The sequence below is a fragment of the Oryzias latipes genome, chromosome 17, assembly GCF_002234675.1.
Source record: "Oryzias latipes chromosome 17, ASM223467v1".
Classification (NCBI taxonomy): Eukaryota; Metazoa; Chordata; class Actinopteri; order Beloniformes; family Adrianichthyidae; genus Oryzias; species Oryzias latipes.
In genome coordinates this window covers 10,210,675-10,238,033 of record NC_019875.2, presented here as the reverse complement: position 1 = coordinate 10,238,033, position 27,359 = coordinate 10,210,675, and the positions used below count along the sequence as shown (strand labels likewise).

The 27,359-nt window shown below is 40.7% G+C and overlaps 1 protein-coding gene across 1 annotated transcript in view; it reads left to right on the top strand.

The window, feature by feature from the left end:
• Positions 1-429: 429 nt before the first annotated feature.
• tmeff1 (transmembrane protein with EGF like and two follistatin like domains 1) overlaps positions 430-27,359 on the top strand; it is a 90,967-nt gene continuing 64,037 nt past the window's right edge. The window contains exon 1 of the mRNA XM_011486222.3: positions 430-1,089. Coding sequence (XP_011484524.1) covers positions 939-1,089 — 151 coding nt within the window. The 5' untranslated portion in view covers positions 430-938. The remainder of the gene's footprint in view (positions 1,090-27,359) is intronic.

Genomic DNA, 27,359 nt, shown 5'->3' with positions numbered 1-27,359 from the left:
TGTTTTCTTTTTACTTATATCTATTACTTGTATTTTTTGTGCATTTGTTTCTATATGTTGGTGAAAAGTAGAGGACAAAGTAGAAATGTCATCATTGCACTGACAACTTTGCTTCCCTGTTGCATAAATGAACACTTTGAATCTTGAATTATTTTACCCTCAAAATATTTTCCAGAGATCAGCGTCATTTAGAAATGAATCGTTTTTCAAAGACACAATTTCAAAGGTCAATAATCAGTTTTAGACCACACTGAAAAACACGTCTATTGGTGACAAAGAAAGGCTTAACGTTACAGTTTAAACTTTAACCCCCAGCCATTAAAACACAACGGTGTGTGCGCAGTGAGTGTGAACTGTGGTCTGAACTTTGCTTTTAGTCTTCTTCACTCCCTCATTTCTAACTGCGTTACACAGGTTTGGTCTGAAAGGTGCGAGCGCGCGCGCTTCAGGGGCGTGGAGAGGAGCATCCTCTCACGTGACCAGCCCTCCGCGCTCGCGCTCTCCTCTCCGGTCCGGATCTCTTTTGTTGTGTCGCCACCGCCGCCGCTGTTTGACGCGTCCGGAACCGGTCCACCTGCGCGTGGATCTATCAGCCGCCTGCGGGGTTTTTCCTTAATCTGAACGCGGAGACGCGCAGCTGAGCGGGAAGGGGAGGCGCGGAGGGTGAGGATGCTGCCGCTGCTTGCAGCCCGGACGAACCGGAGCGGCTGCGAGGCTTCCTGAACGCGGAATCCTGAGAAGAGCTGCCTGCGCGTCCGTCCACGTCCACGCAGAGTCGCGCAGAGCTTTCCTCTCTCTTCACCTCGGCCTGTGAGCCCCCCCCCCCCCCCCCCCCCTTCTCTCTGCCGGACAGGGCGGGAGCAGCCGGACTGTCCTCTTCCACGCTTATTCACCTGAGCTGAGAGATATTTCCCTGCCCGCGTGGACGTGGGATCATCATGCCGTTGGGACCGGGGAGGTGTCGGCCCGGAGGGGGGGTCCGGTACTTGGCGTGCGCCTTTCTGCTGGCTCTGTTGCTGCGCGTGCCGGAGGCGCGTGCGTCGTATTCCCACAGCGGGGAGTGCAGAGGAAAAGGGAAGGAGTGCACAGGTAAGAGCGCGTGCACGCGGATTTATAGACGCTTGTGTCGCATGTTGATTCAGGCTTATGAGCAGAAATGAGCCTCGTGGGACGGCTGTCGTGTCTCTGCTGCCGGGATAACCAACAAGGGTTCACCTGCTGTCCTGCACGCGCGTGCATAGCCAGGTTGCGTGGAAATGAGCCTCGCAGCTGCAGCTCCCTGCAGGAGTTCAATGTTGCAGATGCGGGAGGAGGCGCGGACCCCCACGGAGGCTCCCGGAGGCTTCACGATCCTCAGCAGAGACTTTGAGGGATCAAGTGATTAAAGGGATGAATAGCAGATTCATCATCATTACGGGTTTTCAGCAAATAAGCGCCCTGAAGCCAAACAAAGCCAGCTTTCACGTCTGTTTGTTTAGTCAGCAGAATCATTAAAGAGGCATCTCAGTGTTCTGAGCATCACAGACCAGCTCGGTTCTGTTTGCTTGGTTCTGTCAGTTCAGACCAGAAAAAGTCGTGGAGGGCAGTCACAGGAACCAGAAAATTCCTTCATTGTTTGTCTGCTGTGAAAACATCATGAATGCAGACTGGAGCTTCTCTAAAGTGACGGATCAGAGTCACCAAAGTCAGACTGCTGAACCCAGCTGTCAGAAACGACAGGAGCAGAAATGTCCTGCAAGCAAAGAACAGAAATGTTCAAATCATTTCTGCTGTTTGCTTATTTTTCCCTGTTCTTATATTGTTTGAAAAACAAGAAGACCTCTGGGATAAAAGCAGGGATGTAGGTCTTTGAGTCCTCCAGACTGAGCATGTGCGAACTCTAGGAACGTCCAGCTGTTTCTTTCTCCTTTTGACATGTCTTATCTTATTTGATCTTTCCCTTCTTGTGTTTAAAGTATCAACACAAAACAATTAGATTGTTTTAATCTTATTTTTAAGGTTGCAGAATTTAATTCGATTTGATGCAATTTGACTAAATATGTTTGTTTGAAACTGATTGTGATTGGTTAAATACATCCAGGATTCCTCTTTACTGACTAAAATTGGAAAAAAAAAGGCAGAACAGTTGCTTTTTTATTTACATTTTTAACATTTAAAACTAACAGAAATGCATTTTTCCCTTTAAAACATATAGAAATTGTTTTTAAGAGAACATCAGTTCATGGACTTGATAAATGTGCTTTCACAGTGAAGATCAATTTGATTTTGTTTATAGATTTTTATTTGAACCCAGCCCTCCTCATCTGACTTTCAGCCCTTTCCTCTGGTTGACAGTTCAGCAGATCTGTCTCCATTAACTAACAACAAAGTTAGATGCAGCAACCGTGTGCAAAGAGAAGCTGTTCCTGAGAACACGTCAGGCTCTTTGATCTTCATCCGTGTTTGTCGATCCGTGTGAATGAGCTGATCAGACCAATTCTGTGATTTTTAGATTCTGCACCAGTCAGGGTTTGGGAATACTTGACAAGAAATAGAAGGAGTTTTTTAGATGGATGCTAAACACAAATATGAAGAACTGAATCAGTCCTTTAAGGGCCAGAGAACACAATAAAATGTATGATTTATTTTAGTGCTGTAATATAAACAAGTCTGAACTTTGCTGAAAATGTAAATAGATTTAGTTCAGAACAGACCCAACTGTGACCTAAAATACTCATCACTGGAGATTCGGTTCTGTTGGAAACCAAAGAAGTTTCTCTTGATTCTGTCTGAAAACAGGAGATGAGTTTACATGAGGTTAAACAAATGAATAACCTGAATCGAGAAGAAACGAAGAGCTTTACGGGTGACGAAGGGCCAAAAACTCAGCGTCAGAACGCTCAGTTCAAACAGGATCACTTCATTATTTATCACAGGAGAAAAACCCGTGTTAACTTTTACGCTTCGCCGTGGTTACGAGGATGAGGAGGGGGAGAAGGGAATTCAGAAAGAGCCATAAAGAGTTTACCCGCTCATTTGGATCCGTTCTGAATGTCGGAAGACATTACCAGAACAAATTGATTGTCAAGTCACATTATTCTCAATTTACAGGAGGAAATGTGAGGCATGCTGAAGCCTTCAGCTCCAACTGTATTAATGATAATAACGCTCTTTAATTGTTTCACACTTTTCCAGCCGTGACTCTTCCGACAGTTGATTTAAACAGAGAAGTCAAACGCTGAGGAGGCGTAGAAGCAGTGCAGCCTGACTTTTTATTTTTTATTTTTTTCAGCTGTCATGACTCTGCAGCTCAGGTTTTTCCCGGCTGAAGAAGACTTACTGAAGATCAGGTCACATGAGGCTTTCAGTTGCTGTTTGATCAGTTTGGGGTGTGAAAACTGTTCTGATAGGAAAGTCTATTAAAAAAAAAAGACAGTTTTCCTCCATTTGAGCAAAAATCCAACCTTTCCCATCAGACTTTGATGATGCAAGGAAGTCCTCAGTCTTTTGCGCTGTCCAAGGTGCTGAAGAATGAAAGTTGAAAGCTGTTTGAAAAACTGATCACCTTGATGTCTGTAATGTCTGTTCTATAAAAAATTGAAATTGAAAGTGAAATTTCAGGCCCAGTTTATTTTATTTAAGCTTTTTAGATTTGCTCTTTAGACTGAAACCAGCTTGTGAATATCATTGGGTTCGCTGCCCCTGCTGCGTTGCTGTTCTCTTTACAATCTGACTGCTTTTTGTTGTTATCATATGACTCTTTGAGCATCTTTATCTTTTATGAAACAATTCTTTTTCAGAAATGTTTAAATATTCGAATCTCTCCTTTGCATTTCTAAAATGAGTTATTAAAAACAGACTCAGCTTAGTTTTCTTAGTTTCTCCTCCGCTAGCGGTCAAATATCCTGACAGATTTAAGTCAGTGTGTTTGCAGGAAGGTTGCATATTCATGAGTTCACCACAGTCTTCCTCTGTTAATATATAGAGATAAAAGAACCTTTCCCCTCACTCTGCAGGGTCTGGAAAGACCTGCTCTCTCTGCAGACCAGAGTGTGTGGGTGTGTGTGTGTGTGTGTGGGGGGGGGTCTCTGACGGATCTGACACGACTAAGGGGTTCAGGGTGAAGAGTGTTACAGTGAGGGGTCATCTCATCCTTTGCCTGAAACTGTTCCAAGCCAATAACCAGTGAAGGAATCTTAAACCTGGAGCTTCATCTGCTCTTTGTTTGGGTCTGGGGAGTTGTTTTCTAAAGGTGATGGATGTTTTTTTTACTTTTTGTTGAGACCAATAAAAAGAAGAAGAACGATGCAGTGTTCCACACCAGGAGAAGCAAAACCAGGATAAATGATCTGCAGGTCAGATTTTCAGGCTAAACACATTGTGGTTGGAAAAAAAAAATTTTTCTGGTTGGTTGAACAGAATATGTTCATATTTCATAACAAAGGATTTGGGACAGCCACTTTTCTGCCCCTCCTTCCCCACACCTTTGGAGCAGCTCACATCTGTGAGATCTCCTGGATCTGAACGACATAAACCTGCTTATCCTCCTTCAGGTAAAGAACAAACACGGCTCATCAGGTTTCAGCCACTGAGCCACAGAACTCTGGAAGAAACCAAATCTGAGGCCCTTTCAGAGCTTCAGTCTGACATCCATGTCCAAAACAGTCTGACAACCTGACATTCAAAACAGGGACAGAGGGTTAGCCCCCACACCCAGAGAACAGGAAAGGCATAGTAACAAGAATATTTTTTATGTTTCATTTATTTATTTATCTTTGTAAGTAACCTTATTGTGTTATTCAGAAAAATATTTTTTTTTTGTAAAAGTTGGATTCCATATAGTCTAGATGAGAAATGAGATCAAGTCTAGAATTAAAGGGGAAACTTAAAAACAAAAGTCTCACTTTAACCCCTAATCAGAACATCTGAAAAAAACCACATAAATTATTGTTTTTATTTATTTATTAATAAGGCTGAAGCCGTCAGTGTCTGCTCGGCTGCAGAGAGCGGCACGCCTGCGTGACGTAAACAGGCCTTTTAACTTGGCCTGTTTATTTACTCTATTTCTGTTTGAGACAAAGATAAACTCATGTTTCTCACCTATATATTTCCAAGCTCCATCACAAACTCCCTCCATTCTTTTGGCTTCACACCTGGCATAGGAACAGAGGATGTTGTTGGGACCAGAACGTTTCTATGTGGGCCCTCAGGCTGAACACATTTTCAAGTTTTTGAAGTTAAGCAATTTTTCTTCCTGTTTGAATGTTTGTTTAGGAAGCTTCCCTTTGCCCCAGTCCTTTGTCAATGAATGAATTGTAGTCAGTTTAAATAAAGTTGTAGGCCAGGTTCAGCTACAGAGATGACCCACACACACTGACACACACACATCACACTCTGCAGAAAATAAACTCCTCTAAACACCACTGTCTACGCTTTAACACATTTTTTTATGCTGAAATAACTATAATCAAAAACAGAGTTTCCTATAGGTACATCTTTCATAAATCTACTTTAATCTAAAACGTTTGAACTGGTCTCTGAAAACAATCATAGAGTAATATGAACAAACACAGAACGTGCATAAAAATAAAGTTAATAAGTAAATAATGTATACGAATAAATGTTTGAAAAAGGCTGACAGGCTGTTTTATAAAAAAAAGTTTTTTGTTGTTGTTCTTTTCACTTATTAACCTTATGCTGCATTCACTGTTCCTCTGAAATGATGACATTTGTCCATAAGCGAATATCGTTTCACATAGAGGGTCAGCCGTTTTAGCCTTAAGTTTTCATGGAAGCTGCTGTGGAGGATCAGAAACAGTTTTTGAGGACGTCGAACAGCGCGGACTCCCCCCCCCCCCCCCCCCCCCCCATGGTCTTTGGACAGAAGTCATTTTCAGATGGAAACAGCTGTTATCGACCTTCTGTCACGATCCGTCTGCGACAAAAGCAGTAAGAACAGAGGAGATGGAAGAGCGGCTCGCTCTGAACGAGCTGCGGAAGAGAAAGAGAGGTTTGTTTCCTGAGACCACATGTGTGGATCTGAAGCTGACGGGGAGGATGTGGGTTTACTGTTAATCATCCTAAACCGCTCTGAGTTTAACGGCCTCATCTGGAAGGTTCTGCTTTAGGTTAAGTGGTGATTTATGAGGATGAAGAAAAACAATGAGGCGTCAGAACAAAATCCGTGAGGATCTTTGTAATTCGCATCAGGAAGTCCAAGAAGATTCATTTCAAAACTCTTTCAAATGTAGGTGTTTTAGTCTTTTCAGCATCTTACGAAACTTTTCCAGCATCTTTCCCTTTCTTACAGTATTCTGTTTTCTTTGGTGATTTTGTGGAAGTTGTTTCATGAAAAAGCTTTCAATTACACGGAAATTGCAAAATAGAGAAATTATACTTCTCATAAAAACACTTGTGTAGACGCTTACAGTCACTAATGAAGCTGAAAAATGTTTAGGCATTAAAGAAAAAGCTGAGATACATGTGGAAACTATAAAGTACGTTTTGAACTAGCTAAGTAAGTTAAACAGCCCAACATAAAGAAGAATATTGCAAAAATGAGTAATTCCAGAAAATAAATTAAAAAGAAAATTTCTAATCTAATAGTCCGATGTTCTCCACTTTCAGTCCTGATTCTACTAAATATTACATAAAATGAAGTTAATCTTAACCAAAGTTGCCAATAAACAAAAGAGTTTGTGGTCAAAACACAAACTGGGAACATCTGGTGGCCAACAAAATGTTTGACAGGAAATTTTGTGGAAATGTAATAAGTGGATTGAATCTGTAACTTTTTTCTTTAGCATATAAAACTACTTTGAAGGGCTTTGATTGTAATTTGTGTCCAGATGTTGCATAAAAGTATTCAGCTGCAGCGCAGCTCAGACTGTCCAGAAATGAATTTTAGAAAAAAGGTTTCTTTCAAGGATCGAGAAAATCCAGAATTTGAAGGATCCTTAATAGATGACAGCCTTTTTTCCCCCAAAAACTTCTGCGCCACAAAGCAGTGGATGCAATTTGTTTTTCACAAGCAGAATGACTTTGTAAAAAATAGATTTGTAAAACAGCTGAAAGCTGCTTTGTTTAAAGCTCAGATGTTGTTACTATGAGCAAACAGCTCAATTCTAGATCCATGGGAGATAAAGTTAGTCTTTAAATGGGTATTCTGATTCTGTCCTCAGATTTCTACATACAATACAAGCAAACATTTGTTTTTCTTTAAGAAATATTTTGTAAGTATTTAAGTCAAGTGAATGAAGTGAATAGAAAGTAGACATCTTGTCTTCTCAATGGTTTCTTTCTGGGAGGAGTGGGGCAGTTTCTTGGCTCCAGCTTTAGTTGAGTTTCACGTCTTCATGCAGGCGAGCTGCATCTTAGCTGACTCAGGTTTTGTTCCAGGCTGGTCCTTTTGGGGGGGGGGGGGGGGGGGGATGACTTGCCAAGATAAATGAAATGATACAGTACAATTTGGCCTTGTGCGAGGCTGTTAAACCCTCCCCTCTTGGGAGATGCTCTACAGTCGTCTGCCTTGCCTGACGGAGCACGCTCAGTGGCTCACACGTGTTTGCCAACGCGGCCAATCGTTAGCGGGGAGCGTAACAGGCCTGATTAAATTTTCAGCAGCCGCTCTGACATTAACTGGGCTCCGGATGAATATTGATGTTCTGTCCATGTTGTTTATGGTTTACAATGTTAGCGTTTAGCCCGAGCTTTCATCCGAAGCACCTGAAGGTGAAAACGGCACCTGTTCCACAGGTCTGCCCGTGCAGCTGATGCTGATGAGGCGATGGCGGGGGCAGGAGCTTCTGACACCCCCTCAAGTTTTAAATCTCATTTGTGTGACCTGGGGTCCAGGTTTTTTTTGCTCATTTTGGTTTCTTTGGTTTAAACGTTTTTATTGTTCACATGCCGTTGGTATATGTTGATGGGACATTTGGCATTTTTGGATTTTTTTGAGACAAAATTAATTTGAATGTTTAAGTTTGTGTTTTTGAAGTTGTGCGATTCTCTAGCTTTGATTTTTATAATCCTCTTTGTCCTTTGATGGATTTGTGTTGCATCAGTTTGAGTGGCATTTTGTCGTCTCTTACACGTCGTGGTCTTTCAATTGTTTTCCTTTGTGTTTTTTTTATCAGTTTACTTTCTAATGTTTTGTTTTTTCCGAATCTTTGTGACAGATTTGTATTTTTTACTATCTTTGTGTCCCCCTGAGGTTGTGTTTGTGTCTCTTCAAGTGGATTGTGTTTCTGTTTGATTTTTGTCTTTTTAAATTCGTGTTTGATGTCTCTGAGTTTGTTTTTCTTTTAAATTTGGTGATTTCATACATTTAATTTGTGTTTTTCTGAAGCTTTTTAATTTTCTTTTTTTCCTCACTTTTTCTTTTTAGTTCTTTTGTTTAAAAAACTGTTTGTTTGCTGCAGCAGTGAAACATCATTTAGTTTGAACATTTTTTGTAGTGGTGTGAAGTTTTGTAATTTCTTTGCGCCTCCGGTTCTTCAGGAAAATACTTCAATTTTCTTGATTACTAAATCACAAAGATGCCATTGACTTTATTAAAATTGAAAAGATCTTATTAACACGTTTGGTATCTCAGCACTAAAAATATTTGGTTTGTTTTTTGAGGTCAAGACAGCTTAAAAAATGTTTTTGATTAAAAGTTTGAATCTTTTTTCATTTCAATTTTTTAATATTCATCCTACCTGAAAAAGGTAGAACATTTTTTTTCAGTTATCTGTTGTAAAATCTGCTGAAAAATCAGGGTTTTTTCTGAACAGATTTGTTTTTAGAATGACTTTATCACCTCCAAAGTTTGACATGTTGAGCTTTTCCTCAGTTTTTTTTAATGCAGATTCTGATGGTTATAAGTAAGATTCCTAAGTAAACTTTCATATTATTCTCTAATCTCATCAGCATTCGTTCTGTTCCCAAACTGTGAAAGGTCAAAGTTCTAGGTCTGAGATTCATATAAATGAAATCACACTCATCATTAAAAGTAAAAAGCAAAGTAATTTAAAAGTTTTATGAAACTTTTTCTGGCGTTTGTGGCTCATTAGTTCTGCTTGGAAGCTTTCATTTCGTGCCTCAGTTCAGCTCGGAGATGCTTTTCCTTTTCCTTGTTTGTTTCCAAACCTTCTTGTGGGTTCTTTATGTCAGACTGAACTTCAGAAAACAGAAGACCAAATGCTTTTATCCAAGTGAAAACTCTGCTCTCAGAGTTGGAGAGATGGGATGAGTTTCATCGCCACTGATCTCTTCCTCCTGCTGACTTTAGGGCAAACCAATTATCTGTGGCGTCCCCAGCCTGACGGAGGCTTTTAATTGTCTTTCATGAGGCAATAAATGGTGTTTGTCAAACGGCGGGCCGCAACTCTAAATCTGCTCTAGAGTTTAATTAAGCCCAGAGGATAAAACGTGCCGTAAAGGTGCTCTTCGTCTGTCAGGACAGAGATGCAGATGTAAAACTGTCTGCAGCAGGTCATCGTGGATCCCAAATGATCCGATTCAGTTGATCTTTTTTATCTAGGAGCACGCTACTCTGCATTTAGAGGAGCATTTAGATTTTTAATTATTTTGTTGTTGTGTTTCAGCTGCAGCATGTTAGAGCAGAAGTGTTAGCTCTCATGTTCAATAAAACATTCATTGCGCTGCTGGAGCCTATCATGGCCACTTGCGGGCAAAGGCCGGGGACATCATGAACAGGTCACCAGTCTGTCACAAATCACACACCCATGCACTCTCACATTCACAGCTACGGACAATTTAGAGTAACCATCTAACCTATGAAGCATGTTTTTGGACGGTGGACGGAGGAAGCTGGAGTCCCTGGAAAAAAAAACACGCATGCACAGGGAGCAAACTGCACACAGAAAGGTCCCCCATTGGTGTTGTGTTTCAAAACGCTAACCACTGCTCCAATGTGCATCCTTCTTTTTCTGTTATTCCTTTATTGTTGCTTTCATGTGAGAGAGAGGCACAGAAGCAAAATGAATGGAAGATAAACTTGATACTCCAAATTTCACTTTTTGTTCTATCTTAAGGTCCCACTCCGCTCATCTTTTGATCTATTTTCAAAGCAGCCAAAATGTCGTTGTGTCCTTGGGCAAGACACTTCACCCTCCTTGCCTCCAGTGTGGCTCCACTGGTGTGTGAATGCGCATGAATGATCCCGGTGATGGTCAGAGGGGCCTTAGGCGCGAAATGGCAGCCACGCCTCTGTCAGTCTGCCCCAGGGCAGCTGTGGCTACAACCGTAGCTTACCATCACCAAGTATGAATGAGGAGTGAATGAATAATGGACATAATGTAAGCGCTTTGAGTGACTTGAAAAGCGCAAATAAATCCAATCCATTATTATTAAGTCTGCCTCTGAGTTGTGGGTACGACAATTAGCATGAAGTAAGCCTGCCCTCATTTCCTATCATCCCTTTGTTTACAGTCGCCCGCTTACAGCCCCTCACAACCCCAACCTAATATTAACCAGTGCAACAAATATGCTGAGCAACAATGAAGCTATCCAGCCGTACAGTTTTGAGCCAGATGCCAGTTTGGACGAGGAAAACAAGACGTACATGGATCTATTTGGATCAGAGCAGGGAGCTTCTGGTCTGTTGATTGCAGTTTGTACGTAACTACAAGCTTTTTCAAAAGGCATTTTTTCATCTGCTCCTGATTTACATCGATTTGGCTAAAGAAATACTTAGAAATTCAGTTTTATACTTGCTACAAGAACATGTTAAAAACACCCAAAACATGATTTTTATTGGAGCAGGTCTTTGAAAGTCATTAATGCTGTAGTAAATTGTGATATTTTACTCTAAAATTTGTTGCTAAAAGCCTCAGCTGAAGCAGCGAGGTCATACAAATATTGTGACAGCTCTGTAGGACACGTTTTTCAGCCACATTATTGAAAGTCATCCATTTAGAGTCTCCAGAGGAGATTTGAAGCATTTATTAGAAAAGAAACACATTTCCTGGTTCCATCATCGCTGCTTCAGTTTGTAGTCAAATTGAATTGAAGTAAATAATATTGGAGAGAAAAAGGTGGATGTGAGCAACAATAAAATAGCCGTTTAAAATTGATGGGAAAAACAGATTTTCAGTAGTCAGCTTAAACACTGACGCATACACATGAGCCTCGTGTCAGTCTGTACAGTCTGTGCGATTTCTCATTTAGTCCTGTCAATGCGACAGTTATTTATAAAAAATAGCGTCATGATTGACTTCAGGAAATCCACACGGGCTGAACAGGGTCTTTTTGTTTTAACCCATGTGCTATCCTAGGCACTTTAACGTTGAGAGTTGGGTCATCTAGACCCACTAGACAGTGCTCTGAACCTTTTTTCTTCAATGATTTGTGATCTTCACTGGTGTCCATGGATTACATGAAATCTTTCCACCTTTATCCACTTTTGTCATGGTAGGGAGAACACGTCAATGGAAGGGTGGGGTCATCTAAGATAGCACTAGGGTTAATGTCTGTCACAGCGGCAACCATGGATGCTTCGTTGTGTCATAGTTCATTGTGAGTCTGAACTGTGTTTGAATTACAGCAGTAAATGACTGCTGAATTTAGTCCCATGGATTTAAAATCCAGTCAATTGACAAATTTCTAATGAGAAAATAACTTTTGAGTAAAATTTTAAAATGAAGTAATTTAGATTAAAATAGAATAAAACACATTATTCTAAAATAGTAGTAATCAACAAAAACAAGTCTCTTTTGTCTTTGCAGATATGAGGGTGTAATCAGACTGAACACATTTGGTTCACTTTAGGCAAGGCTAGATTATTTGTATAGCACAATTCATACACAAAGCAATTCAAAGTGCTTAAAGCTAACCAGAGTTAGTTCTGGAACAAATCTTCAGTCTTTAGCTCTCAAACAGAAAAAAGGGTCCAACTGTTTATGTGTTCGAAAGTTTACTTGAACACAGATGAAAATCTAAATTGCATTTTATTGTAGCTCAAATGATTCTATTAGAATAGAATAGAAGAATAGAATGCCTTTATTGTCACTGTGCACATGTACAATTTGCATCATACATATACAATGATATGAAAAAAAAGCCGCTCACTATTCAGTGCTAACATGCATAAGAAAATAATTTCACAGAAATAATAATATAATTTCACAAAAATGAAGAATACAATATACCAAGTACCAAAAAATGTACAAAGGTGCAAAATGTGCAATAGAAAATAGAAAATTTCCACAGAGAGGTAGTAGTTAAAACAAAACAAAAAACAGTTATGCCCATGACGGCAGAGATACATTGCACTTACTATATTGCACATTGATGTGAATACATTGCACATAATGAGATGGTGTTGACATTGAGTTAAATCCAAATTTCAAACTATTTAAAACTTGTTTATGTAGAATTTGGTTTTTAAAAGTGAGAGTAATTGTAGTTGATGGATTCATGCCAGCATGGTTCAAGAGTAGCTGCAGCCTCCAACGGCCAGAACCAGAATTCCCCTCATATCACTCCATAAAACATTATTTTAACCGGAGACCCCAAAAACCCTACAACATATTTCCCCCCAGTTTAAGCTTAATGTTTTTTTTTTTACAAATCTGAATCGTTTTGGGTTAGGGTTAATTGTATAATTTCCTTTTCCAGCTGATGGAATCAGATGCTATCTTGTTTGCAGTCAGGTCCCCCTCGCATGGTTGTATTTTAGAGTCAGAATATTTGGATTCCTCCTCCAGAAACCAAAAAAATAAAATCTTTTAAAATCTTCAATTTAGATCAGAACCTGAGGCAGTCTTGAAGTAATGTGACTGAACTCTTTTGTTTCCTGGCATCACTGGGGTTTGTCAGCTGTGAAATGGAGGCGTCCTGAGAAAAAAAGTCTGACTGTGTTTTTTGTGAGACACTTGTAAAGACCAAAAGCCTGAGAGGCTGCATGGATGCAGGTGTGTCTACAGTCAGATGGTCCTACTGTCTTCACCTCAGAGTGGATGTTCCTCACCTGCAGCCTGAGATTAAGCCCTGCCTCCGCCTGTACATTTAATGCAGCCTGACTGCAGCCTTGGAAGTGATCTGTCTCTTTGATCTCTCTTGAAATCATTTTTTTATCAGATGACTTTCGCTGCAGGAACACTCCCAGGTGTGGGTTAGGGGTCAAACACCTCCTTTCCTTTTTTTATGATGTTCCATGATGTTTTCTTTCCTGTGCTTCCTCTTCGTACTCATCGCTTTATTGACTGAGTAGCAGTTTACCTGTTTAAAGGTAAAAGGCATTCTCCATGAAAAGGATTGAAGAAGCCTTTAGCTGCTTCTCAACTTTTATGATGTATTACATGTGCAAATTAAGATTTGAATGGAATCAGTGGAGAAAACCTGCCTGCTGGACTCTTTGACACAGTGTGGGAATCAGATCTCAAAGGTTTTGAACCATCTCAGCATCCATAGCCACGTTTAAGCTTCACACCACCTCGGCAATATTTGTTCAAGCGACCACTTCCAATGAAAAGTCTACGTAAATGTGTGAGGCCTTTAATTAATTGAAATCCTTATTTCTGAAAGGGTATTACAAGTTTATGTTGACACTTGGAACTTGTTTCTAGTGTTTCTCTGGCCGTAGCTCGCCAGATCAACGTGGTTACGCTTCAAACTATCAACTTTAACATAAATACAACTAGGTGGAGTGGAACTTGCATTAAAAAATGTGTTATCGTACAAATGAAAAATTGCTACAGGAGTACAAGAACTATATTCAAAAAAAAATCCATCCACGGATTTTTTCCAGATAAACGTCGTTTTACATGAGGCTTTTGAGCTGGTTCCGTCATCCTTGAAGGGATGTTGAAGTCATTTAGCAGATCACTTCATGGGTGGCAAAAGAAGGAACTCAAAGATCAGAACATCTCATCTTTTCCAGAACTGAACAAATTGTCTGCTTTTATTTTGAAAGAGGGCTGGAATGTCATGTCTTATTGTGTTTGATGCTAGCAGGATTCTCTCTAATCTTTAGTTGGGAACAAAGACAATTTCAGTCACTGGTTTGACACAGGAACCTCCTGAGGGACTGTCAGTCACTTCAGCCTCTTTTTCCACCAGATGTGTTCTAGTTTGGTGACTCAGTCCTTCGTTTCTCCAGATCCGGCTCCTGGGTCTCTTAACTAATTCTTGCAGGCACTGACACCTTGTTGGGCCGGAGGAAGGAAGCGCTGATTCTGTAAACAGATGAAAATTGGAGGGATCTGCTTAAAGGATGCTTCGAAATACAGAATCAAAATGTTCAAACCATCGAAAAAAATTAATGTTCCACAGAAACAATCGAAGTTTGAGGAGAAGAAGGTGTGTTTTAGGAATGTGGTCATTACCTTGAATTTTTTAATTAGTTTGAATTTTTAGAGTTCTTTACACTAATAAAAAATGTGAATGAACAGACATAATCTGATGTTTGTCCTCCTGTGGAAGTCACGACATGTTTGGAATGATGTAAGCAGGAAGTTTTTTAAGCACTAAGCACAATTTAGTTCAGTTTAATTCCCCAACGACAGTCTTTAACGATGGATTGTTGCAGCACCAACTTAGCTCTGAGTGTATGGAGTTAAGCAATAGAACCTTATGGAAGTGGCTAAGAAAACAGCCAGAACCAGTGGAATTCATTTGACTGAATAAAGAATCTATGTCCAAACACACGCTTATCGGATGTTCAGACTCATGTTTACTGGTTTCTGCTTAGCTTGCAAAAAGAAAAAGGATGATGTCATTAGTTAAAAGAAGAACATTTCTGCAATAGTTTTCATTAATTGCTGAACAAATTACCAGAGAAACCAGCCGAGTCAGCAGATACAGTCAAATCACCTTGAGGGTTTTAAATCTAACTCCTTCACCTGTCTAACGGGTAAAAAAGACTCCAATAGACTCGGCTGTTCTTTGAAGACCCCACATGGTTGCAGACTCGCATTGTGAGTCAGATCTGAAGAACAGTTTAGCTTCCTTCCTGGAAGTGATTTCCGTGACGTTGTGTTCATTTGTGTGGTGTGTGTTATGGTCCTGCAGATCGGAGGAGGGTGGCAGTTTCATGAAGTGCAAAGGGCTTCATTTGTCAGCTTCAGAGCAGCTGCGCCGGCAGTCTGCTGCCCGATTAAAGACATAAAACTCCCCGAAAGGTTCATCTCCTCAAAGCTTTGCTTTGGTTTCAGTTTACAGCTTTACAGTCTGCAGCAAAAACACGACAATTGTTTCTTTCAGTACAAACAAAAACCATGAGAGAGGAGGAGGAGGATGAAACAAGTAGAGCTCCAGTTAAGGTTAAAACAAGAGTGTGGAAAACATGATTTGACCTTTAGGTCCTTCTCTCCCCGCAGAGGGTTTTCAGCAGTTTCTTATCCACTCTGGAGTTAATTAAACCTTTTGTCACATCATCCTCTTGTTTGAGTTCTTCAAATGATCTACTTACGGCTTTAAGTTCAGTAAACATACTGTACATTTATATAGAACAAAATCATTTGAAAGCAAAAACGGGGCTGGACTTGTCAACATTGTCCTTTTTTGATCTAATTAGTTCCAAAAGGCAACGTCACGTCATTTGCTTTCATCGGTCATCCTCTTTGGAAATAGGAAGTGGGATTTGCAGAATTCATTTGGAAAACTAAATACCATATTTAGAAAAACGATGAAAAAGATGGTCTGAGCTGGCATCTGGCATCTACCTAAACCGTATGGCTAGATAGCTCCAATATTGCTCGCCATTTTTTTGCAGCTGTAATGGGGTGTGTGGTGCTATAACCTAGCTGGAGAGAGTGTAAACAGATGGATGATGGGAAGTTGGGGTGGGTTTACTCTGCGCCAACAGTCTCACCCACAACTCAGGTGAATTTCTAATGAACTCCTGCTGTTCTGCAGAAACTATGTCCGATAGAAAACGACAGGTATTTTGCTTTTGGCTAAAAATGCCATAATTGTAATTAAAGGTCCACTAAAAAATAGATCAAAAAATGACCCGAGTGGGACTTTAACCGTAATAAATGTAAAAACAGCAGTTTTAAATCGATGCCTTTTTAGACGATTAAGTATTTTTAGCTTCATTTTTGGTTGAGATGTTCATAATATTTTCAGAAAGTGGTCAAATCTGCTAAGAGCTGTTCTTAGATGTGTGAAGGACTGTGTTCACAAAAATCTATGACCTACGCTTTTGGAGAAATGAGCCATGTGGGAGGGTGTTGTTTTTTTCCATATCAACCATGGGGAGGATGCAACCTTGAACGGCTAGCTAGCCAAAAGCACATTGCTGTTGTTCGGAAAAAAATAAATACTAAACTTGAATGGAAAAATCACTCAGTTTTACAGGTTTACACCCAGGGCTTTAGATGTTCTTTAATTAGTTGACTTCATGCTCCAGAGGCACATGGAGGATGGAAGTTCAGCAAGGAAACAAGAGGTGGGGTTTAGGATGTTTTACCATCCCGAGGTCTGATGAGCTGCTGTGTTTACTCAAATCCTGCAGGAGTTTTCCAGCTCTAAATGTATTTGTAAAGAAAAATAAACACAAAAAAGTCTGCATTTTCTTTCACATTTTGCTCTTAGTCTGCTTTTTCTGACAGCAGCTTCAAACTCGGTAGACAATAAAAACAGCTCCTGCATTATTAAAGAGAGATTTGACTTTTGAACACCCTGAATCCTGAAAAAAAAAAAAATCCAATCTGGGTGTCTAATACTCCAAAGGGCGTGCAGGAAAAAGATGATTTTAGAGATAAATTCACAAAATATTTTTGCGAAGTTACTTATATCATTCATTGTTACATAAGAACCTGCATGGTAATTATTTTGTAACCATAGATATAATTTATTAAAATTCATTCATCTACACCCACTTTTCTATTTTACATTTGTTCGAATACATAAAAAAATAACATTGAATAACAAAACAGGTGATCCAAAGCCTCAAAACAAAAACAAAAAAGTCTTAATTGAAAAGAGGCCATAAAGCCTTACATTGCAAAATAATAATAATTAAAAAAACAGTTTTTTTAATTATGAGAATTAGCTTTCTGGAAAAATCCTGCATTCTGTAATACTAATAAATTATAGATAATCCTACATTATTCAGCAATAGAACATTCACCTCCAGTAAATTTATATGAAATTTTACAGATTCTTAAAGCACCGTTGTCTTCTGGGATTGTATCTTGAACTGATGAAGAGTTAAATAATAGACAACAGTTTCACAGCAGCCATGTTGACACCTCCTCCCTATTTAAAGCAGGGGATGTGGGAAACATGGTGGCAGGAGAAGATGCCTCGCCGCCCTCACACATTCACACTGTGGCGTCAGCATCCGAGCAGCTCGTCCTTTTTGTTTTTCAGCCTCGCTGTCTGAGAGAAGCATGACCACACATCCAGATAGCCACATTGTGCCCGTTAGCCACGCCGCCTTCACTGCCGCTCAGAACATTTCCTTTATTCTGCAAAGCCTTTCCTCTCAAATCAAGCTGTGAAAAGGGTTTTCTGTCGCCGGAAGACAAAGAGTCGAGCTTTAATGTGGGTCTGAAAAAGGACCGGCGCTGAAAGAGCTTTTCTGAAAGAAGACATCAACCATGTGGGAAGGAAATCTAAAAAAAATATATAAAACAGTTCCTCCATGGAAGAATAAACTATTTTCCCAATCAATGATGGTGTGAACACAGTCTTTATTAGAGTTAAAGTTTCTTCCTTTTTCTTTAAATGAAAAGACATTCAATTATTGCATTTAAATGAAAGTCACTTTGTGTTCTTCAAGGGTTTTAATTTTTAATTACTAGTAATTTTATTGGATTTACTTTTATTCATTCTATGCTAAAACCCAATTCTCTTGACCTAAATAGTTTGTGAACCATTCACAGCTTTACAAACTCAACATGACTCATCCTGATGTTTGGTTTCGATTAGCTCAAGTTTATAGCACAAGTGATCCAAATATGGCGAAAAAAACATAAATGAATTCTTTCACAAGAGTTACCATCTCAGAAAATCATTTCAAATAAAGATTTGCAAAATTAAAATATATTATATATTTCCCATTTTTTGTGACTTCAAAGTTTTATTCAGAGTCAGAGATTATCTGTAGAAATGTTAGTTTTGTATTTGAACATCCATCCATCCATTTTCCAAATTCCTTTCAGTGTCACAGGGATGCTGTAGCCTATCCCAGCTGTTGTTTTGTCTTGGAAAAAAAACTGAAATTATACATTTTACCCACGATAACAACTCATTAAAGAAAATATAGTTTGTATGTTTAAATGTTTCTGTACTTCAAAGTGCTTCAAGGCCCACTCCAATTAAACTTTGCTTTTGGTGTTTTTAACACGTTCTTTTGACATTTTTCTCATGATGAATGTAGGGCAAATATTACATTTCTGAGAATTTCTTTATTAAAATTTTTGTGAATCAGGAACATACACAAAAATGCAGTTGGAAAAAGTGTGTAGGTGTGACAAATGTGCTACAATCAGCAAGTCACAAGCTCCGCTCCATTCTGATGCATCCACTGGTAGGCCACTGGATCCATGAATGTCTTTGTTTGCCTCGTCTGAGCTGGCATCTGGCTCAATACTGTTGGGCTGGATAGCTCCAATATTGCTCGCCATTTTTGTTGCAGCGGGAGAGAGTGTAAACAGATGGATGATGGCTAAAGGGCAGGATTACTCCGCACCAACGGTCTCGCTGTGATGAATTTCTAATGAACTACTGTTGCTGTGCAGAAACTATGTCCTCGAAAACAATAGTTTTTTTTCAGGCTAAAAACAGCATAATCATAATTTAAAAACCACTGGGAACACTTCTACATTAGATAAGAAGATTATTGCAGTAAGTCTTTAAAAATAAATTCTATTTGGTTCTCTTCACTGCAGGTCAGGTCTGGTTAAGATCTTGTAAATTGCCAGGTTTAAACTAGGCTGTAGCCTTTGTCTGGTTGGGTTGAGACTTTGCGATCTTATTAGGTTTAGGGTTTATAATCTGTCTAGTTAGGTTAAAGCGCTGTTAAAGGTTTGGCTGGGTTTAGGGTTTGCTAAGTTGTTTGGTTAGGTTTAGGCAACCCTCTCTCAGCTCCTCTTGGTATGTTCCTTATATCTGAAGGACTTGTTTGAAGCTGCACAGAATCCTGCAGACACAACAAAACTGTTTTTAACAGATCTGCTCTGCACCTCCAGTTACTTTTTTCCTGCTTTCTTCTTAGTTGTGTTTCATTGTGATAGATGAAATGTGACATGAGCCCTGTTACCCTGCAGCTGTAAGCACATTCACATCTTATGAGAACAGATCTGTAGCACTTTTTTTCACAGATACTTTTACATTCTTCGTGCTCATCTTCTGGTTTGGTGCAGACTCATCACCTTCATGTCTTTGACTGCAAAGCAGCTACTGTATGATGGATTCGCTGGGACGCCATATCCCACAAAGCTTTGCACATGCATTTCTTCATCCTTCAGGAACTGATTGGCGCAGTATTTCTTCAGCAGCAGCATTCATAATTCAGGGCTCCGTTCTGAATTCTGCAGTCGTTGTACATCATCCCGCCTGTGTTTGTTGGTATGCATGTGTGCAGCCATCCAACCTTCTCTCTTTTTGCTCAGCTTTTGTGTCTGTGAGCCTCAGGAGCTCGAATTCTCTGCAGGCTCTGTTGTGGAGCCATTAGCCGCCTCGGTGCTCGGCTCGGTCTCTGCTGCCATTGATTGTGGATGCACGGAGAGCCGCCGGATCGGGCCGGCTTCTCTTTAACCCAGAGACGCATCTGAAGGCTCCATTTGCTTCAGAGTCGGGCCTTGCAGAATGGAGGGGGTGGGGATGTATTTCACAAAACACACATAGCTCAGGATCTCTGTGTGCAACAATTAAAATGCATCAAGTGCAAATCACCTGCTGGTTTACTGTGTGAGCTCATGGACCGAGTCTAGAGTCCTCTGCTGTGCCTGGAATTGGAATGGGACCTGATTAGTCTCGCATCAGCGACTCTTTGGGGAAAAGCATTCAGTGTGGTGATGGGGAGGAGGTGGGGGCCAGAGCTGGAGGCTGAAAAAGTAGCTCACTTGTAAATCTGTCAGCGCCCCGGCTCACAGTTTAGGACCCGGGTGATTATCATGATCAGGTTTGATGAGACTCCAGAGCTGCTTTTGTGAAGAACCAACAACCTCAAAAGCTGATCGAATTTTTGAAGAAAGTTCTAGATCAAAAGGGAGACTTGTGTGGACAGATGGGCCAAAAGGTTCTGACCAAGAACAGATTGGGCTTTAAGGTGTTAGATAGACCAGGAGTCCTAGCTGCGCTGAGTTCATACTGAAATTTGTTGAACAAGGAAGGCCAATTGATTGAAAGTGAGAACAGCCCCTTCCAGGAAGAGTCTGCGCTGCCAGCACTGCCCCCAGACTAACACACACACTAAACCAGCCAATCACAGGCCTGAGAAACAAACTACAAAGCTGCATAAATGCTGTATTTTTGATTTTGGATGACACACATCTCATTTTAGAGTTTTAACCTCTGGTTAATGATCCAGTTACTTTAGCTGACTTGTCTGTCATTAATTTAGAGTCCAACAGCAAAAATATTTTACAGCTCATGCATACGGAACAAGGTTTTTGGGGGGGTATTTTCAGATCTGCCTGTTTACTAACCAGGAGCTGAATTGTTGGAGTGGATTCTCCCACTCGTCTTTGTTTTTTACTTGTCTGTCACAGTGACTCAGTGCTTTCAGAGCTTTAGTTTGTTCGCGCCGTGCCGACTTCAGCCGGACACTTTTCATCTGCAGCATCTCGGCAGCTTAATCTCCCCTTCGCCATCCAGAGCGGAGGAGGATATCTCAAACTAAAACTCACTTCCTGTCAAGCGACGCTGCCTCAAGAATCGATAGCCGGGTGAGAAATCCTGGCTCTCCGCAGGGCCGTTAACATGCAGGCTGTGAGATTTATGTGATTGGTTGGTTTCTGAGAGGCTGAGGTTGGAGACCGCGAAGCAGAACGGGAAAAACGATCCTGACAGACAACTTAAAAGGGCAAAGCTGCAGGACAAAACCACCTGAGAGCTGGAAATTGAAAATGCAAATGCAGGACGATGCAGAAAGGCAAGATGGCTCCTCCGCTCGGCTGTCAGCTCCCTTTGACTTTGTGACAGCCGCTCGAAAGCAGCCGGTTTCATAACCGCGGATTGCAAAGCGTGGTCCTGCCGTGAGGCTGAAAGCCTCTTTGTTGGATCTCTGCGGCTCTCGGAGGCAGCAGGGCTTTCTGACAACAGCAACCACGAGGTTCGTAAACAGTCCCAACATGCAGGGAGGCTGTAAACAGCCGGAGAAGAGACAAAATCTCCCCCCTTAGTCCGAGCATGGCTCTACAATAGGATCCCTGAAGAGGCTTCCACAGAAAAAGCTGTGCTTCAGCACAAAAACAGCAGTTTACTGCAGATCTAGACTCAAAGGCTCAAATGTTGTCAAATGTTTCACATGGACACTGCTCAAGCTGTCGACTAGGATGTTGTGGTTCTGTCAAACTGAATATTGAGACATTTTGCATGGTTCTCTTTATTAGCCCTCCATGTTTTTGATGATTACCTTTAAAAAGGAGTCCAATTCTTCAAATGGACTTCATCATTTGAAGCTAAAACCAATTCTGTTTGTGCAGCTCTGAACTCTTTTTTTTTTAAATTGGCTCAAACATTATTTCAATGTTTGAAAACTTTTTTTTCATCCCCACATCAGATGGATGTTGGATACAAGCTATGAGGATGGAGAGGATGATCAGCTCTTAAACTCAAAGGTTTGGATGACAGTTTCATAGAGCTGAAGTGAAGTTGAAGCGTATTTTAAATGGGCAAACCTGTAAAAATAAAAGTGACCCACACAAAATATCAGAGTCGTAAGCCTCTTGGTGAGCCCATAGATCAAAACTTTTCATCCACATTTTTTCCTACAGACATGCTGCGAGTGACAGGTAGTAATGAAGACGTAGGCATGTTGTAGGGATTTTTATCTTTTTCCATAAGCTGGGGACTAGACAATCAGAGCACAGTTTGTGTGGGAATCCTGAGGGTGTCCTACAGGCACTCACGTATCACGTGAACACTCTGTTCATGCATCATTTGTGCGTGGTCAGTAAGGAGCCAGTGCCGCACACCTTACTAATGACTGGAGTGTGGCGTAATGCACATGAGCATCAAGGGAACTGCAAGACCCACCTGAACTCCCCTTAAGAAGCGGCTGCACCGGTCTATGACCTTCTATGGGCCTGGACAACCCCAACAAATGGCATAACCCGTTCAGGTTTACTGAAAACCAAGTTCAGGACAAGATGTAGTTTCAGCACCAACTGAGCACACAGTTTGTGTTTCTCAGGACTTATTGATGGTTGTTGTCTGTGGAGCACCAAGGTGCAGAAAAAGTTTTTTTTTTCATGTTTGTGAAGAGGATCTTTCTGGTCTCAGAAGGACAATTAAAAAAAAAAACAATTATTATTTAATTTAACTTGTATCTAACTTGTATTTGACCAAAACTTGCTGTTAATTTTCCATGAATCCTGTGGTATCTTCACCAAGGATGCAGAAACTGAACTCTTTTACTGAGTGAGCTGCAAGAACCTGTTAGCTGGTTTGGTCTTGGTTTCTAATGAAAACATCCAACAGAAAACGGCAGTGAAACTTCTGTTAGCGCCAGCGGCATTGGGCCGAGAAAATTAATATTTTTTCTGCTTCGTCACATCTGTTTTTCATGACAAGGAGATGCAGACGTTTTTTTTTTTCCTGTGTTCGGATGTCAGATGAACAATTTCTCGCTAAGGACAAATTTGCCTTTGATGGAGATGAGTCACTTTGAGGTGCGACAGCTCTCTTCAAAGAGGAAGAAATTTCAAATTATGGAAACCTGCAAATTGTAGATTATGGAAATAAAAGTGTTGTGTTGACAGCTGAGAGCTATGAAGGAAGCTCCCTCAAAGTGGAGCATTTTCGGAGCAAAATGTCTGTAAGACCATGGAATGCGATGGAGCTCCTATCTGGAATAAACTGGGATCCGACAGGAAAGAGATGCACCGACATGCTGTTATGTGAGCGAGCTGCTGCGCTAATCCACCACCCGTCATGATATTGGCACAGATTATACTGTACCGAGTTGTAGGGCTGCAATTATGCAAATGACATGGCGGTTAGCGGGGGTGGGGGGTGGGGGTGGAAGAGGCTGACAGCAGAGCTGATGCACAGCCAGCGGCGGCTGATCGGAGAGGATGGTGATGAAGCCTCTGCTCCGGGATGGAAGCATCTGCAGGAGGCGGACTGGATGTTTTCCTCTGCCAGCATCCTTCCAACACGAGTTATCACGTCGTAATCCCCCCCCCCCCTGTTGATGAAAAGCATGCTAATTAAAACATATCAGACACTGACCTTCTCTGCATGAGCTGCAGCAGCTAATGCAGCATATTTACTGTGGAAAAACAGCCCTCAACTATTTCACTGCACATGAAAAATGAAAGTTGACACTGGATGAGGCGTGCGTTCCTGCATTTCTGTCCTCAGCAGGAACAAAGTCCTTGAAGTTGAAATCCAAAAGAAAAACACGGATGACAGTTTTCCTGACAGATCAACTTTTTTTTCTGCTTTTACCTAAAAGGATCAGTATCACTGCCTGAGGTCACAGAGCAGCTCACACTGGGCATGATGGGAAAGAACAGCCACTTAAGAGAGCATGAGTTTGCCTGCAGGAGTTGACATGAGGGGTTTTATTTAAAACAAGTGTGGATTTTGACTGTGTGAATACATTCAACTCCATCTCTCACTCACAGAATTCCTATCTGAATAAGGCAACACAGAGTCTATCTATCTGCCACCTTACAGTCCAACCGAGTCTTTTAGCTGCAGCAGCAAGCATTAAAGCCTGGACTGTCCTGTAACAGAGAACCAACAGCTGAGCCTTAAAATCGACATACATACAAGTGTAAATTAGTTGGAGCTTGGTCAGTTCACTTATAACCAAATGGTGTCTTGTTAGAAAACCAAGTTATTCGTTTTTGAGTCTAATGTAAATCAGTCCAGATTCACAATACAAAGTGAAAATACCTGTATGTTCACTGTGGCTCCAAGACTTTCACTCTCTTCTATATATAGACTTAAAGTCAATAGTAATTGTTTTCAGAGTTACTTTTGTTAAGTTTTTCGTTTTGTTTTTACAAATGAAATGAAAAAGGGATTTCATCTTTAGTTTATAAAGGGCAAACCTTTGCCGACATACATCATTACTGTGAGGGCTCCAGCAACTAGCAGGCTCCATACAACTATGCCAGAGGCTCTGATTGGCTGCTGAGTAACACACGTTTTAAACAGTTTTGTACCAGAATAAAAAGAAAAGCATTACTTCTTCCCCTGCTCACACACATGGATACATGACAAGGCATGAATGATATGTGTTATAATAAACAAATTTCTTTACGTTTTGGCGCTGCCAAAACGTTAAAACTCTGTGGGTGTGTCTTGAAAACTGTCTATAAACCTCCTTTGAGTTGTTTTTCTTCTGCAGTACTCTATTTGTGTAGAAGAAGGGGGTGTAATGTGTTGGCAGTGGGACAATCATGGTCGGGGGAAACACTGTTCTAATAAGAAAGCTCCTTAAGTCTTTCCTCTCTCCCCCCGGCTCCGGCCTCCTTTCCTTTTGTTGTGTTGCGTCCGGACTGCTAGACTCGTCCTGAGAGCTCAGGGAAAGAAATGGGTGGTGGTGGTGGTGTGGGGGGGGGGGGGGGGGGTGAGTTGCATTAGAGGATGCCCGGTGAAGAAACCTTCAGGAACGCCCTGCATATCAGTCACATCAGCATCAGACCGCTCAGAGCTCAGGAGGGACTGAAGTAGAGTGGAGAGTTGAGAGGGAGGGGGGTGACATTATTCATGAGGGTCAACCCTAGGGACAAAGGCCTGCAGCTCAGTCTTGATCCAAGGTTATACAGGATTTCATTTTTATTATTTAGACTAAAGGAGGCTTCTTTTTGGTATTTCTTCTATTTAAATTAAGGATAATTTCAAGGTAACATTTTTCCATTTAAGCTGCAATCTCAACCCCATGTTTGTTAATATCTAACATATTTAATTAACCTGTTTAAACTTTTGATGAAGTCATTGTCTGATGGTTGTCTGCTTTTAGTCTGGATCACATTTTGTCGTGAATCAGCTTCTTACCTCAAACCCTTTCAGTTATCAAGGCCACATAACCAGAATATACCTTTAACTTTATTATCAATTTCCATTAAACAAATAATTTTAATATATACAAATTATAGTCTATAAAAGTAGTTTTGAATATTCGGATACAAGTTTGAGGCTTTAAGATGTCATTTAGGACTTCTGGATCAGAAATGATGTTACTGACATTTGCCCCTGCATGCACTTCTCACATTAACAACAGAAATGTCTGTGATGCATTTTATCAAAAGATGAAACCTCGAAAACTCAGTTAATCTGTGACTCAATTATATGTGATGACAGTTTTATGGATCCTTTTATTTTTTGAGGATACGTTTAATGTTAATATTTTTTCAAGGCCACAAAATAACATAAAAAGAAAAATGTAAAACCAAGAAAAAACTATTAAAAACAAAATTTTATGGTGAAATCATATTTATTTTAAATGAATAAAACATTTTAACTATTCTGACTGTTTTATTAAAGGCTAATCACAAACATTGTTTAAACATCCAATAATTTCAAGTCAGTAAAATGAAAATCTTTCTTGCAGGAGAGACATTTTTACAGGTAAATCAACTCATAATGTATTTAAAGGGTCCATCAGTCAGAACAAAAGCATCTTCAAACATCACATTTAAGTCAAATTATTCTGTCATTCAGTTCTGGTGATGGTGATGGAAGGGGGGGGTCAAATGGGTTGAAAAGTGCTCGCCATCCTTCAGCTTTTACTGCATTGAATATGAGCTGGTGTAATGGCGCCGTTATTCAGGCAAAACAGAGCGGCGCCTGCAAATAAAACTTCCAGATTTATGCTTTAAAGAGCTGCACGGCTGCAAACAGCTTTTCCATTAACAGTAACAACAGAACCGTCGGGGGCTTTGAGGCTTAAAGCTCGGCTGGGTTAGAGACGTCCCTCTTGATTTGCCCTCTGCACGTTCTGCAAATTGGAGAGTACGAGGCGGAATAACTGCAAACTGTTCTCAAACGTTCAAACGGAGGCTGAATTTTCAGGTCTGCAATCAGTCAAACATGTTACCGCCCCCTCTGTACAAGCACTGATCTGCATGGTTTGGTTCGTGGATGGAAACTAAACGGTTGAAGTGGGATCATCTGGGACAGGAAGCGGAGCCAACAGGTTTTTACACATTTCATCGAGTTTTACTCCATGAGGCGAATAACGAAGGGTTCCGGCGGGCTCGTTTAACGCCGCAGTCTGAGGTCAGCACGGCTCAGCAGCTGCAACATGAAGCAGACAAAGCAATTCCACACACGGCAGATTGGAGTGTCTACAAGATACGATGGGAATGAATCAGACTAGATCTTGACTGACTGAATGAAAAGTTAGTTTTTTTTTAAGCTGTGATTTAAAAAAGAAACTCACCAACCTGCTTGGCTCACCATTACACCGCACCAGCCTTCTCTCAAGATACGTTTTAGTGTTTCTGTTAAAGCGATTATTGCACAAACTCCAAAAAAAAGGCAGTTTAATTTTCTCATTTTGAACACCAGGGAGCGTAATCCAGGAGTAAACCTCTCAAAGGTGCGTTTGACTTCTCCAGATGCGTGTTTTCATTACCCAGCTCCTCCTGCAGCGCCCGCTTCCAACCTCCGATACAACCACACCAAACAAGAAGTGACGTTTTTCTGAAGTTTGGCATCGGCTTGATGCTGAGGTGTCTCTTCTTGTTTGTACCTGAAGGCTTGTGTTTCTTATATCAGCAGGAGGGGTAGAGCTTGTAGGCTGTGCTGACAATTTTGCAGCTCTGAGCCGAACTGCAGTCAAATCTTAATTTATCGAGAACATCTCCCCCGTGTGCCGTTTTTGCTCCTCCCCTCAACTCTGCTAGGGAAATCTCCATCTGACAAACTTTAATGGTGATAGAAAGTTGGAGAAGCAACAGCAGAGCAGGGATGTGTCTGCAGTGAGCTCAGAAGAAACAAGATATTTTGTGGACCAAAAGCAACAAATTTGAATTCTCATACTATGTTTTTGACCACGGGAACTTACCTCCACACATGAATTTGACAGGAGGAACTCAGAAGCAACTTCATATCTATAATACATTAAAATAATAGCGTACGAACAATTCCGTTAATTTTTTTTATTACTCAGAGATATGAACAAGAAGGGTGTAACGGTTCATTTTGACAAAACAATTTGATATTTGTTTGTTGCCGATTCGATTTGTTTCATTTTGAATGATCCGATTCACGGACCTAAAATTGATCCAGGACATATT